This window comes from Bos grunniens, chromosome 17 (assembly GCF_055505025.1).
Source record: "Bos grunniens cultivar Pamir isolate PY7600 chromosome 17, Bosgru_T2T1.0, whole genome shotgun sequence".
In the NCBI taxonomy this organism is placed as follows: domain Eukaryota; kingdom Metazoa; phylum Chordata; class Mammalia; order Artiodactyla; family Bovidae; genus Bos; species Bos grunniens.
The window spans coordinates 66,151,228-66,163,477 of NC_141181.1; the positions used below are offsets into that span (position 1 = coordinate 66,151,228).

The 12,250-nt window shown below is 55.3% G+C and overlaps 1 protein-coding gene across 6 annotated transcripts in view; it reads left to right on the forward strand.

Moving 5' to 3' along the window:
- MYO18B (myosin XVIIIB) overlaps positions 1-9,753 on the forward strand; it is a 233,054-nt gene extending 223,301 nt beyond the window's left edge. For 4 of the 6 annotated variants that reach the window (XM_086345996.1, XM_086345999.1, XM_086345997.1 and 1 more), the window contains 2 exons: positions 6,236-7,433; positions 9,544-9,753. In XM_086345996.1, coding sequence (XP_086202122.1) covers positions 6,236-7,421 — 1,186 coding nt within the window. In that variant the 3' untranslated portion in view covers positions 7,422-7,433; positions 9,544-9,753. Of the gene's footprint in view, positions 1-465; positions 696-6,235; positions 7,434-9,543 lie in introns of those variants that run through there. The other 2 variants (XM_086346001.1, XM_086346002.1) reach the window with 2 other exon arrangements.
- Positions 9,754-12,250: the final 2,497 nt, after the last annotated feature.

Here is a 12,250-nt window from a genome sequence, read left to right on the forward strand (position 1 = left end):
GGTGACAATATGTCTCTGGGGATGATTCATGGGGTCATTAAATCTGCATCGAGTTTCCTGTAGCTACTGCTGGCCCAGGCTCTGCTCCGACTCAGACCTGGAGAGTCTGGTTTTTGCTGTGTGATTGTTCTAACACCGGCGAAGCCAGCATCTCCCTGACTTGGGCCTCGTGATGTGTTAGTCACTGTGTCTCAGTGGATTTTGAACAGTGCACGCGTGAAGACATGAGTTGAGCTCCTTGAGGTTTCCTCCTAGCTTTCTGTGCCCAGGGCGTGTGATTGTGAGGGGCAGAGCAAGGGTGTGAGATCTGGCCACCCTGCTTCAGATCCCAGCTCTGCCGCTGAGCAGTGTGAGCCTCGAGCAGTGGCTTCTCCCCGGTGAGCCTCAGTTTCCTCATCTGCAAGGTGGGCTGATCATCCAGATCCTGACGAGGTGAAAGGACGTGCCTTTTTATTCTTCACCCAGGGTTCTTGGAGCATCTCCTCCATGGTTGGCACCAGAGGAGAAACAAGGGAGCTGCGGTCACAGGATGGCTTGGCAGGGGAAGGTGTGGCCTGAACCAGACCCATGTCTCAGCAGCTGGCTTGCTCTGAGGCTGAACAGACCTCAGTAGCCTCACACCTTTCCTGTGTTGCTCAGAGCGGGCTCGGACATAGGAATTGCTTATTCTTTTTAAAAATAAATACATTTATTTATGTGGCTGTGTCAGGTCTGAGTTGCAGCTCATGGGTTGGGTCGTGCCAGATCTTTTGTTGTGATGCATGGGCTTCAAAGCTTCACAGCACGTGGAATCTTTGTTCCCCACCCAGGGATCGAGCCCCATCTCCTGCGTTGCAGGGTGGATTCTTAGCTGCTGGACCACCAGGGAAGTCCCAGGAATTGCTTATTCTTGAACATCTGCCCTCAATCCAGGGCCTTCTGTAGCCCTGATGGGAGGGGCCATTAACTGAAAAGCAATCGTGAGGATCTTAGGCATGTATTCACGAGTAGTCATGTTGTGAAACGAATAAGTGATGTATGCAAGTTCAGTTGCACCAGGGCCCACCTCCCATGAAGAGCTGGGGGCAGGCAGAGGCGTCTGTGGGCCTTGCTCAGCGGTACTGACTGTCTCGATGATGTCCATCATCTCTGAGGTTCAGCAGGGTCACGGTGCCTACCCTCACAGCCAGGCTTCACAGGGTACATGGCAAGGGAGGGACAGAGCCAAGATCTGAACCCATGCGTCTGCTTCCCAAAGCCTGGATTCTTAGCCTCCCGGGTTACAAAGAGTAGAAATTCCAGCATTTTTGCATGATCATATCCTGATTTTTCTAATAAGCCTTCATAAATTTGAGTCACCAATACTTACAGGAAAAGAGATAAAAAGGAATCCAAACTGGAAAAGAAGAAGTGAAACTGTCAGTGTTTGCAGATGGCATGATACTATACGTGGAAAATCCTACAGACACTACCAGAAAACTACTAGACTTTATCAATGAATTCAGTAAACTTGCAGGATACAAAATTAACACCCAGAAATCTCTTGCATTCCTATACACTAACAGCAAAAGATCAGAAAGAGAAATTAAGGGAACAGTCCCATTTACCATCACATCAAAAAGAGTGGAATACCTAGCAGTGAGCCTACCCAAGGAGACAGAAGCCCTCCACTCTGAAAACTGCGACATGCTGATGGAAGAAGGTGAGGAAAACACAAACAGATGGAAAGATAGATCATGTTCTTGGACTGGAAGAGTCAGTATTGTCAAAATGACTATACTGCCCAAGGCAACCTACAGATTCATTGCAGCCCCCATCAGACTACCAGTGGCGTTTGTCACAGAACGAGAGCAAAAACGATTTAATTTATATGGAAACACAAAAAGACGTCAAACAACCAAAGAAGTCTTGAGAAAGACAGATGGAATTGGATGACTCAGACTCTGACCTCAGATGATACTACAAAGCTCCAGTGTCCACATATATTGTTTTGTTCATCAGTTAATTGACATTCATAAGATACCTACTGTGTGCCCATACTTAGCGCCTCCTATGGGCCAGAGCACTGCCACATCACTCATTCACTCATATGTTTTCTGAACACCTACTGTGCTAGGACCCCGTTCTAGGCACAGGGGTAGAGTAGTGAATGCAACAGACAAAAACACTTATCCCCCTCTAGTTCTTATTTCTGCGTCGTTGCCAGGTTGACCTTGGAGAAGGCAATGGCACCCCACTCCAGTACTCTTGCCTGGAAAATCCCATGGACGGAGGAGCCTGGTGGGCTGGAGTCCATGGGGTCATGAAGAGCTGGACATGACTAAGCGACTTCACTTTCACACATTGGAGAAGGAAATGGCAACCCACTCCAGTGTTCTTGCCTGGAGAATCCCAGGGACGGGGGAGCCTGGTGGGCTGCCGTCCATGGGGTCGCACAGAGTCGGACACGACTGAAGCGACTTAGCAGCAGCAGCAGCAGCAGCCAGGTTGACCTGGTTTCCTCCCATCACTCAGATGAAGAAACTGAGGCCTAGAGAAGTTAGGCGACTGTCCCAAGGCCAGCGGGTGGCAGAAGCAAACTAGACTCCAAGGGACAGATGTTACCTGGGCAAGGTGATGTCAAAGAGAGAGTTAAGCCTGTATCACAGTGGAGTCCAGAGGAGGTTCCCAGGCAAGGGTGCTGCCTGCCGTGGGGTCGGAACCCCATCTCTGCCACTCCCAACTGTGTGTGCTTGCCGTGGCCACTCCACCTCACTGTGCCCAGAGCCACAGCGCCTACCCCCGGGGTGGCCCTCGAGGCTATAATGGACATGGTGGTCAGCTCCATGCAGACAGGTGGCCCATCTGCTTGTTCTGACCTGTGTCCATGTGCACAGCACCTGGCACACAGTAGGTGCTTGGCCAGGGGCAACTGTTACGGGCCCAGCCTGCCCCGTGTGGCTGGGTGCCCAGGAACCTGCCTACTGGCTCCTTATCTCCCAGGTATGTGAGAAGACTCTTTCTTTTTGGACAGATGGAGGGGCAGGTGCAGAAGTTCCCACCATGTTTCTAGAGTCCCTTCTTAGAGATCACAGTGCCCCGCCCAGCTTGTGTCCATACCCGTCTCCCAGCAGCTCCTCAGAGGTGCTCAGAGCACCTCCTATCCATCACCTCTCGCCCTGGCCAAAGCTGGGAGGCAGGCACAGTGACATCTTGATTAGCCGCCGTCCATCCATCATGCGATGCCAGTGGAAGGGAGTTCCATCTGAGCTGAGTTATCCCAGGAGGACAGCTGGGGGAAAATGAGTCTTCCCAGGGTGTGTCCAAAGCGTCCAGAGCCAGGGCAGGAACGGAGAGTCTCACCCGGCCCTGGGCAGCAGAGCTAGGCCCCTCACCCTGACATCTGCAAGAGGGCATCTGAGTTCAGATCAGTTCTGCCGTCCCCACACAGAAAGGAGGGGACACCACACACGTCTCCCTTGGAGTGGCAGCGCAGACAGGAAGTAGAGCTGCAGAGACGGGGTGGATCTCTGCATGGTAAACCCAGGAGACAGCACTCAGTCAAGATGAGGCGTCTTTCTTTCCTTCTCCTGCCGTCCCTCCCCATCTCCCCCCCCAGCCCTCCTCCCTCTACCCTCACTTGGACTCCTCGCCCCGTCCCCACCCCACTCCCCAGCCCTGCCCAAGTCTACACTACTGGGCCTGTGTTCTAGTTTGAAGCCGACCAGTTGAGGCTCTGGAGGCACCAGCCAGACCACTCCAGAAGGTGGGACCCCACCCACCCCAGCCCCATGACACCGACCCTTGGGCCCCTGGGCAGATCTCTGAGATCACCATCTAGTGACAGCCAGGTGGCTTTATGGGGACATTTTGATTTGCCTGCCTTCTGAAAGATGCTGCTCCCTGTGGGCCTCAGGGAAGGTGGGTGGGTCTCCGCTGGTCTGGCCAAGCCAAGGGGACTTGGCTGTCGCCTGGAGAGTCTGTGTCCTCTGGGCTCCGACAGCAGCACACACAGGCTGTGACCTCGAGGGCTCCTGAGCTGCCCACAGCTTTGCATGCCCCCGGGCTGTCCCAGGTTTTGGTCAAAGGTGAGGAGGGCCAGTCCTAAGCTGCCAGCGCACCCCACATCTGCGACCCTCCCCCCTGTCCTTTGGCCTTGCCCTCAGCACCTGCTCTTGCTTTACCGCCCCCGTCGCCACCTGTCTCTTCCTCTCCATCGTCCTGTCCATTCTCAGCTCACCTTCTGTCTTCTCGGTCCTGCCTCTGCTTCTCCCCACTTCTCTCTGCCCCTCCTCTACTTGCTCATCCTCCTTTCCTCCCCTTCCCCAGAGACTTGATTTCGGAGGTAGACTTGACTCAGTCCGACAACACTTACTGAGCATCTACTGTGTGCTGGGCGCGGGGCCGAGTCAGGGTGCAGAAGTGACTCTGCAGGGGCTTGACAGCCTGGGCTGGAGAACTGGGGTCCCCCTCCTCCTCCTCTCCCCTGCCCTTCCCCCTTCCTCCTCCTGTAGCTTCTCTTCTCTTCCCTCCCCACCCTGGCCTCTGCAGCCAGCACTCTCAAGGGGAGCTGGGGCCAGTGGGATGGCACAGTCCCAGGAGATTCAGCGACAGGTGCCGCCAATCCCCATGTGGCAGGCGGCGGCAGAGACTGAGCACCCAGGACACATTCATCACGCCTGCCTCCCTTCAGAGCCAAGACAGGACGGAAATGACTTTTGTCAGCTCTGCAGCAGCCCACTGCCCCTGGCAGCTCCAAGTTGTTTATTAAAAAAAAGAGAGAGAAAGAAAGGGATGTGAATGTGCCACCTTGCTGTGTATGAGGGGAGCGACTCCAAAGGGATGATGTTGACAAACAGCCCTTCAGGTAGTCACACCGCAGCGCTCCAGCTCCCATTCTGGCCCGAGTCCAGCTGTGACGGAGACGGAAGGTGATGGGCCAGAAAGGGAAGGGAGCAGCTGCTCTGGGCAAACGGTGTGGCTTTTGTTGGAACCTTTCCCAGGGGCGATGAGACGTCGGGTCTCCTGCCCAAGCATTGTCCTGTCCATCCTCCTGGGACGTCACATGAGTCTTTCATGGAGCACCTTGAGGGGGGCGGCGCAGGTGAGGCTCCAGAGAGCCAGAGGTTATCAGTAGTAATCGTAATGAGCACTAACGGCTAATTAATGATGATGATGAATAGCCGTTGATTATTATTAACCACTCAGCGTAATTGTTAAGCATTATTTGAGGAGCCGGGTGCCAGGCACTAGGTCCAGGGCTGGTTCCACGATTCCAGCCTTTATGTGCAGGTGCTGACTCCTCTGTAGTCGTTCTCATGGTGACAGAGCCACCAGCAGAAACCTGCATCAACATCCCATCCCCCCACCTCAGGCTGAGCCCTGGCCCTGGCCCTCAGGCCCAAACTGACCCCAGGCCCACAATGACATTTCATGCCCCTTTTTGCTTTTTATAAATTACAACTTTGCTGGTGGGTGAGAAGGAGGTGGTTTGTCTTACAGGGAGGACAAATAGATTTTGTTAAAGGACCGGTTGCTGGACTCCAGTCTCTGGCTTTTAAGGCCTACCCTTCACTTTCCAGTCTGTGATTTGGCCTCACTGCCAAGATTCCCACTTTTCAAAGGCAGAGCTGTGTTGGCTGCAGCTGCGAAATGCCTCTGCCTGGCAGTCCCAGAATAGAAGGCGTCTGTCCTCTCTCCTGTGTAGTGTTGGTTTCAAGTTGATTTCATGTAAATTTTTCCCTTTTGAAGGAACATTTTTTTTTTCTTTCCCCTGCCCACCCTCCTCCCATGAAACAGTTGGGAGCCTTACAGCACCTCATTCAGAGGCATATTCGGGTCACTGGCTCTCCGGAGCTCTGCTCGGTGGGGTTGTCCTCCGGGCTTGACTCTAAATAAGAAAATAACCTCCCACAGGTCTCCTTTGAGTCTTCAAGAAACAAATTACCTATTTCCCAGCAGGCTGTGGGATGGTAGGTCCTTCATGTCATGTGTGATGCGTCCTCCGTCTAAGTCATCCATCAGAGCTGCAGTTTTAATCTGCTCAAACGTTTTTAGCTGGGTTTAATTATAGACAGAAATTGCATTTCAGAAAGCAACGAGAAATCACTTGTGGCTGGAGTTTGCGCATTAGAGCACGTGGTTCGTTGGAGAGTGCGGCGGGGACGGGAACGCGTTTCCAAAGCGAAACAGAATTAGCGCCCGTGCTCCAGGCCCGATGGCACAGATAGTAGGGCTGGCACAGTGTGTGCTGACCGCGCTTCTCTTCTTGGCGCAGGACCCACGAGGAGGCCGGCGATGGGGCCCGGGACGTCCACAGCAGGACCTCGGGGGACAAGGCCGCATCCCCGCTCTCCCGCCGCCGGGGAACGTACGGCCACTTCGGGGATGGCGAAGAGTGCGGCGTCCAGAGAAAGGCCCCAGAGAGGCCGGGCGCACCGCCCTCCCAGGCTTCCCGGAGTGGAGACGCGTCCCCGCTGCCGCGGGACAAGCTGCCCAGCCCGTCGGCCGCCCTGTCGGAGTTCGTGGAAGGGCTCCGGAGGCAGAGAGCGCAGAGAGGCCGGGGGTCGCCGCTGGGCCTGGAGGACTGGCCCACGCTCCCCATCTACCAGACCACCGGGGCGTCCACGCTGAGGAGGGCCCGGGCGGGCAGCGACGAGGGCGCCCTGGCGCTGAGAGCCGGCGCCGGCTCAGCCCTGGATGCATCGGCCGCGCTCCCACGGTCCACCAGCCTCAAGTGCATCCCCTCTCAGAGCGCGGGGAGCCCCAGCCCGCCCCCCGAGAAGCTGAAGACCCGCTTCAGCTCCTGCGAGTCCCTCTTGGAGTCGGGGCCCAGCTCGCGGAGGACGCCCAGCTCCCCAGCGGCCGCGCGCAGGGACCCGCTCTGGTCGCCCACGCTGCGCCCGCGGAGGCGCTGTCTGGAGTCCTCGGTGGACGATGCGGGCTGTCCGGACCTCGGCAAGGAGCCTCTAGTCTTCCAGAACCGCCAGTTCGCCCACCTGATGGGGGACCCCCTGGGCAGCGACCCGTTCAGCTGGAAGGTCCCAAGCCTCAACTACGAACGCAAGACCAAAGTGGATTTCGATGACTTCCTGCCGGCCATCCGGAAGCCCGAGACGCCCACGTCCTTGCCCAGAGCGGCCAAAGATGGGCGAGACAGTTCACAGCATTTGAGCGTCCGCTTTGAGACGGAAGAGGCCGACCGGGGCTTTGTCTCCGGGATCGGCACCGTTTTGAAAAGGAGTCCGGAGTCCAGGGAGGACCCTGCTCACCTCTCTGACTCGTCCTCCTCCTCCAGCTCCATCGTGTCCTTCAAAAGCGCCGACAGCATCAAGAGTCGGCCGAGTGCCCCCCGGCTGGAGGGCGATGGCGGCGAGCGGGCGTCCCCCGAGAACAGAGAGCCGGGCGCAGGGAGGAAAGAGGAGGCCGTGGAGAGCATCATGAGGAAGTACCTGCAGAAGTAGGAGCCCGCTCAGGTAACATCGACAGGCGCCGGCCCTCCGGGGGGTGAAACCCGGAGGTCCAGCCTGACAGCCTGGACACAACCAGTTGCTGCCACTGCCTGTAATGGTGTGACTCATTTCTCTAGAGAGGAGGGGTTTTAGAGATTTTCATGGAAATACTGTGTTACTATTTATGCAAATAATGTGTTGCTGATAAAGGCACAACTTAGAAGCCCTCCCTAGGAGCCATTGGTTTCTCTGCTCTTTAAAATACAGATAGGAAGCCTATCTGTATTTAAAGAGGTTCAGGTTGGGTGGGGTGGGAGGATGCTGTAAGGTGGTCCCAGGCTCCTAAAGCCTCCCCACCCTTGACTCCTTCTCTTCCCAGTGCCCTGTTCATCTGGAGGGAGGCGTGACGGCTTCTGTCCACAGAGTCGGGGGAGAGCCAGGGTGGGAGGTGGGAAGCGGCCTTGACACAGCAAAGTCCAGCTCTTGCATTAAGTGTGTAAAGAGAAACTGGGGCCTGGGAAGGGGGCAGGGGACAAATGCAGAGGTCCTGGTCTGCACCTGATCCTGGCACTCACAGCGGCAGCAGGGAGATGTCCTCACTGCTAGCCGCGGCTCACGTTTGACGAGTTTGTTTATCAGGTAGTCATTTGGTGCCCACAGTAACCCCAAGAGTGTAAGTATGATTCATCCCTGTTCTCCACGTTGGCAGACAGAATCGCACAGGTTAAGGCACCTGTACAGACTCGCCCAGGCAGGACTGGGATTCGAAACTCCAGAGCCCGCGTTTTTGTTGATGTCGTTTTTCTTTAGGCGTATGCTCCGGCCTCTCTGTGAGTCAGCTCGGAGGCACACTAAGGAGCTGGGTCTCTAAAGGTGTTGCCTTTCTCAAGGGCAGACTGAGGCAGACTTTAGAATCATACATCTCACTGGGGGTTGGAACTCATGAACCACAGCCTCGCCCTTGGAAAAGGGGGAGAAGACCTCAAGATCAAGGTCACCCAGTGAGTCTGCTGCCAGCCCAGCCACCCTGACTCCCAGCCCGGCACTCTCTGCCCCAAGGCTGGTCTGGCCCCTCACTGCCCCTCTCAGGGCGTGTTTCAGAATTCATGGCTCCCGACTGAAGTGGGAAGCCCCACCAGGCCGGCCAGGAGGAGTAAGCACCTCCCTCCAGGGTCAGACAGGATGCCAGCCTACAGCTGGGCTGCCTTCTCCGAGTCACTGAGCGTCGGAGCTGCAGCGGCCGGAGGCTCAGGTGGTTGAGTGGTCGCACGTGGTGTTCAGCCCACACCTGCCTCCTTCCTGGACCCAAACGAGCCACACGTCCTGCCACTTCGGGAGTCACCCTCAGCCCATCAAAAAGCCATCATGGAGATGGGCTTTGGATGGTATCAGAGCAAATTAATTTGACTTAACACGGCCTCTCTCTCTGCTCTCAATTACCGAGGAAAGATCTGATGTTCATTTACATTATTATGCTCTCGGGGACACAGAACTCGGTTTCAAAGGCCAAGTAAAGGGCACACGTCCAGAAGCGGAGCAGCCCTTAGCAAACGTCCTCACAGAACATCTTGTCTCTGCCATTTTTTTTTCTTTTTAAAGCTCAGCTTCCCCTCCCCGCTCCCAGCAATGCTCTCTGCGATGACGGAGCGCCTGCCTAAAACCCTCTTCCACCTTTGACTTGCACGTGGGTGTTGGGAGCTGACAGTACAGCCCGGTTGCCTGAGACGCAAGTGTGTTATAGGATTCGGAACCACTCAGCCCCTAGAGCTCAGGTCTTCCTGTAACAGCCACGTGATGAGACCTTGTGAGCATCTGTGTTCTCAGCCGAGAAATGGGAGTAGTGGTCCCAGCTACCCAGAGTAGCACTGTGAGTGGGATGCGAGTGAAAGACCCCAGCCCAGAGCCAGCACCGGTGGCCGAGGTGCGTGTCAGGTGCCTGCGCTTGGAAGCGGCGGCCCTTCCGCATCTGTTTCGGGTGGCCTCCGCTTGTTTCCCTTCTGCCCCCTCCATGCTCGTGCCTCCTGGCATCATTGCTTCTGTAACGCCATCCGGGAATGTGGGCTCCAGGGCTTCCACCCAACAAAACACACTCCTCGGGCCACAGTTCTCAGCTCTGATCTGCATTTGTTTCCAGCCTCCTGGGACACACCGCCCTTGAAGACTTCCCGATTCCACGACTGTCCGGAGAGAGAGACAAAGACCGGCCAGGCCTCCCTGGGGACCCCAAGTCCACAGCCAGTGTGGCTGCTCTCGAGAGGCCAGGGGGCCCAGCCGCGGCACATCCCGAGGGGCGTGGGGCTCCCAGCGTGCTAGGTCTGTAACCAATAAAGCGTTGGCTCCTTGGCGTCTGCGCTGTCTCTCTGTTCTATGATCATATAACCTGGAACTCTGGGGGGTTGATGGGGGCAGCTTGAGGTAGTAGGGAACCAACACAAACTGTTTATAGTTTCGGGTGTGCACTGGTGTTTCTCTCCCTCCGTATCTGCACACAGTGGCCTTGGTCCTCTTCACTTGGCCAAGTTCAACTCTCAGGAGTCACCTCCTCCAGGAAGGCTTCCCTGATACATCAGACTCATCAAATTGAAACAAATGCTCTTTCTCCATTCTTCTCTAATTCCCTTGCTTCCCTCTATCCTATTTCCCTTGTCTGTTTATGTGTCTCCATTGTGTGTATGGGCATTCAGGAAATTCTGATGAATGAATAAAGAACAAACGAATGAACCACAGAACTCGTCAGTAGCTCACACAGCCTGAGTGCCCGAGGCATACTGACATATATGCGTCCCTACAAGCGTCCACCCATAGCAACGTTCACAGGCTGTGACACCTGCTCTCACAGCCCCGTGCACCTCCTCACGTACTCATCCTACCGCCCACACAGCTCTGCACTTGGACCAGAAACTACACTCTCACAGGCACACTTAGCGCCTGGACACCTGCTTTTCCATGAGTCCTCGCAATATCAGTAACACTAAAGCTGCAGGCTGATGCTTACTGACCACATACTGTGTGCTGGCCACTGTGCTGGGCACTTTACACGGTGAATCTCCCTTCTACTTATAAAGAGTCCCAAGAGATAAAGCAACTTTTTTTTTTTTTCTATTCACAAAGGCAGAACTAGCTTATGCCTGCCTTCAGGTAGCCAGTACCACTGCTCCGAAAGTTCTCACTGGCATATACTCCACGCCCTCCCCTACGTGTGCTCCTATTCCTGGGATGACTCTGGTGCAGCCCGTCACAGCTCTCATCAGGAAGGACAGTCCTCTGAGGATCCCCCGCATGGTAGTCTGCTGTAACAAAGCCCCTCAAACTGGGTGGTCCAAACAACAGAGACTCACTGTCTTGAAGTTCTAGAGGCCAGAAGTCCGAAATCGCGGTGCTGGCAGGGCTGGTTCCTTCAGAGTATCTGAAAGGACTCGCTCTTGGCTTGTACGTGGCCGTCTTCCTCCGGTGTGTGTCCATCTCTGTGTCTCAATGTCTTCCATTTATGAGGACACCAGTCATATACAGTAGGCCTCACCCTGACTTCTAACTGATTACCTGTGCGGAGACCTTATCCCCACATAAAGGCACATTCTGAGCTACTGGGGGTTAGCGTATCTCAGATGGAGGTGAGGGGTGGGAGACACAGTTCAAGCCCTAACAACTTACCAGTTAGCACTCAGTCCGAGAGGGGGAGATCTCTGCCCATCCTCGTCGGGGGCTCTGGGTAGAAGTGGGAAAGAGAGGAAGGAGGAAAACTGACCAGACACCCTCCTGGGAGACCTCGCCATCTTCCTGTCTGTCTGGTGGAGCTTTCGGCGGAAGAGCGGACTGCGCTCTCTCGGATGCCCACGCTTCTCCCGCTTGGTGAGTCCGTAGACAAATGTTAATGCACCGTATATTTATATATATTTAAGGAGCATCCCCCACCACCCTGCCTCACAGGAGTGGCCCTAGCTCACCGGAGAGAGCTAGGGTCAGGTGGAGGGGACGTCCGAAATCTCCACAGGGAATCAGAGGCCCTGGCCAGGAAGACGGTGCTGCCCCAAAGCTGATGACGTGAGGGTGTGAGGGGTCAGAATGGGAGCAGACATGGCCCGGTGTCTTCCTCTAGTAGAACCCATGGGGCCTTGGGAAAGCCGCTCCCCTCAGTGGGCCTAGTTCCACTTCTCTACAGTGGGAATGATAGTTACCAGAACCTGCTGGGGTTTAGAGATGGACAAGTGTAGCAGGCTGTACTACTTTGCTAGAGCTGCTATAACAAAATGCCACAGGCTGGTGTGGGGCTGGCGGGGCGTGAACAACAGGAATTTATCTTCTCGAAGTTCTGGCGGCTGGACTCCAAGATCAAGGCATCAGCAGGTCTGGCTTCTGAGGCCTCGCTCCTTGGCTTGCAAAAGGCCACTGCCTCGCCGTGTCCTAACATGGTCCCTTCCTCTGTGCCCACACATCCCTGGTATCTCTCTGTGTCCAAATTTCCTCCTCTTATAAAGGACCCCAGTTTCCCTCGTGGCTCAGCTGGTGAGGAATCCACCTGCAATGCGGGAGAACTGGGTTCAATCCCTGGGTTGGGCAGATCGCCTGGAGAAGGGAAAGGCTACTCCAGTATTCTGGCCTGGAGAATTCCACAAACTGTATAGTCCATGGGGTTGCAAAGAGTCGGACATGACTGAGCAACTTTGACTTCCCCTCACTTCAAAAAGGACCCCAGTCAGAGCGGATCAGGGACCAACCTCAAGGCCTCACTTGAACTTAGTCACGACTTTAAAGGCCCCTTCTCCAAATGCAGCCACCTTCTGAGGTTATGGGTATTAGGACTTCAACATATGAATTGTGTTAGGGGTCACAACTGAGCCCAT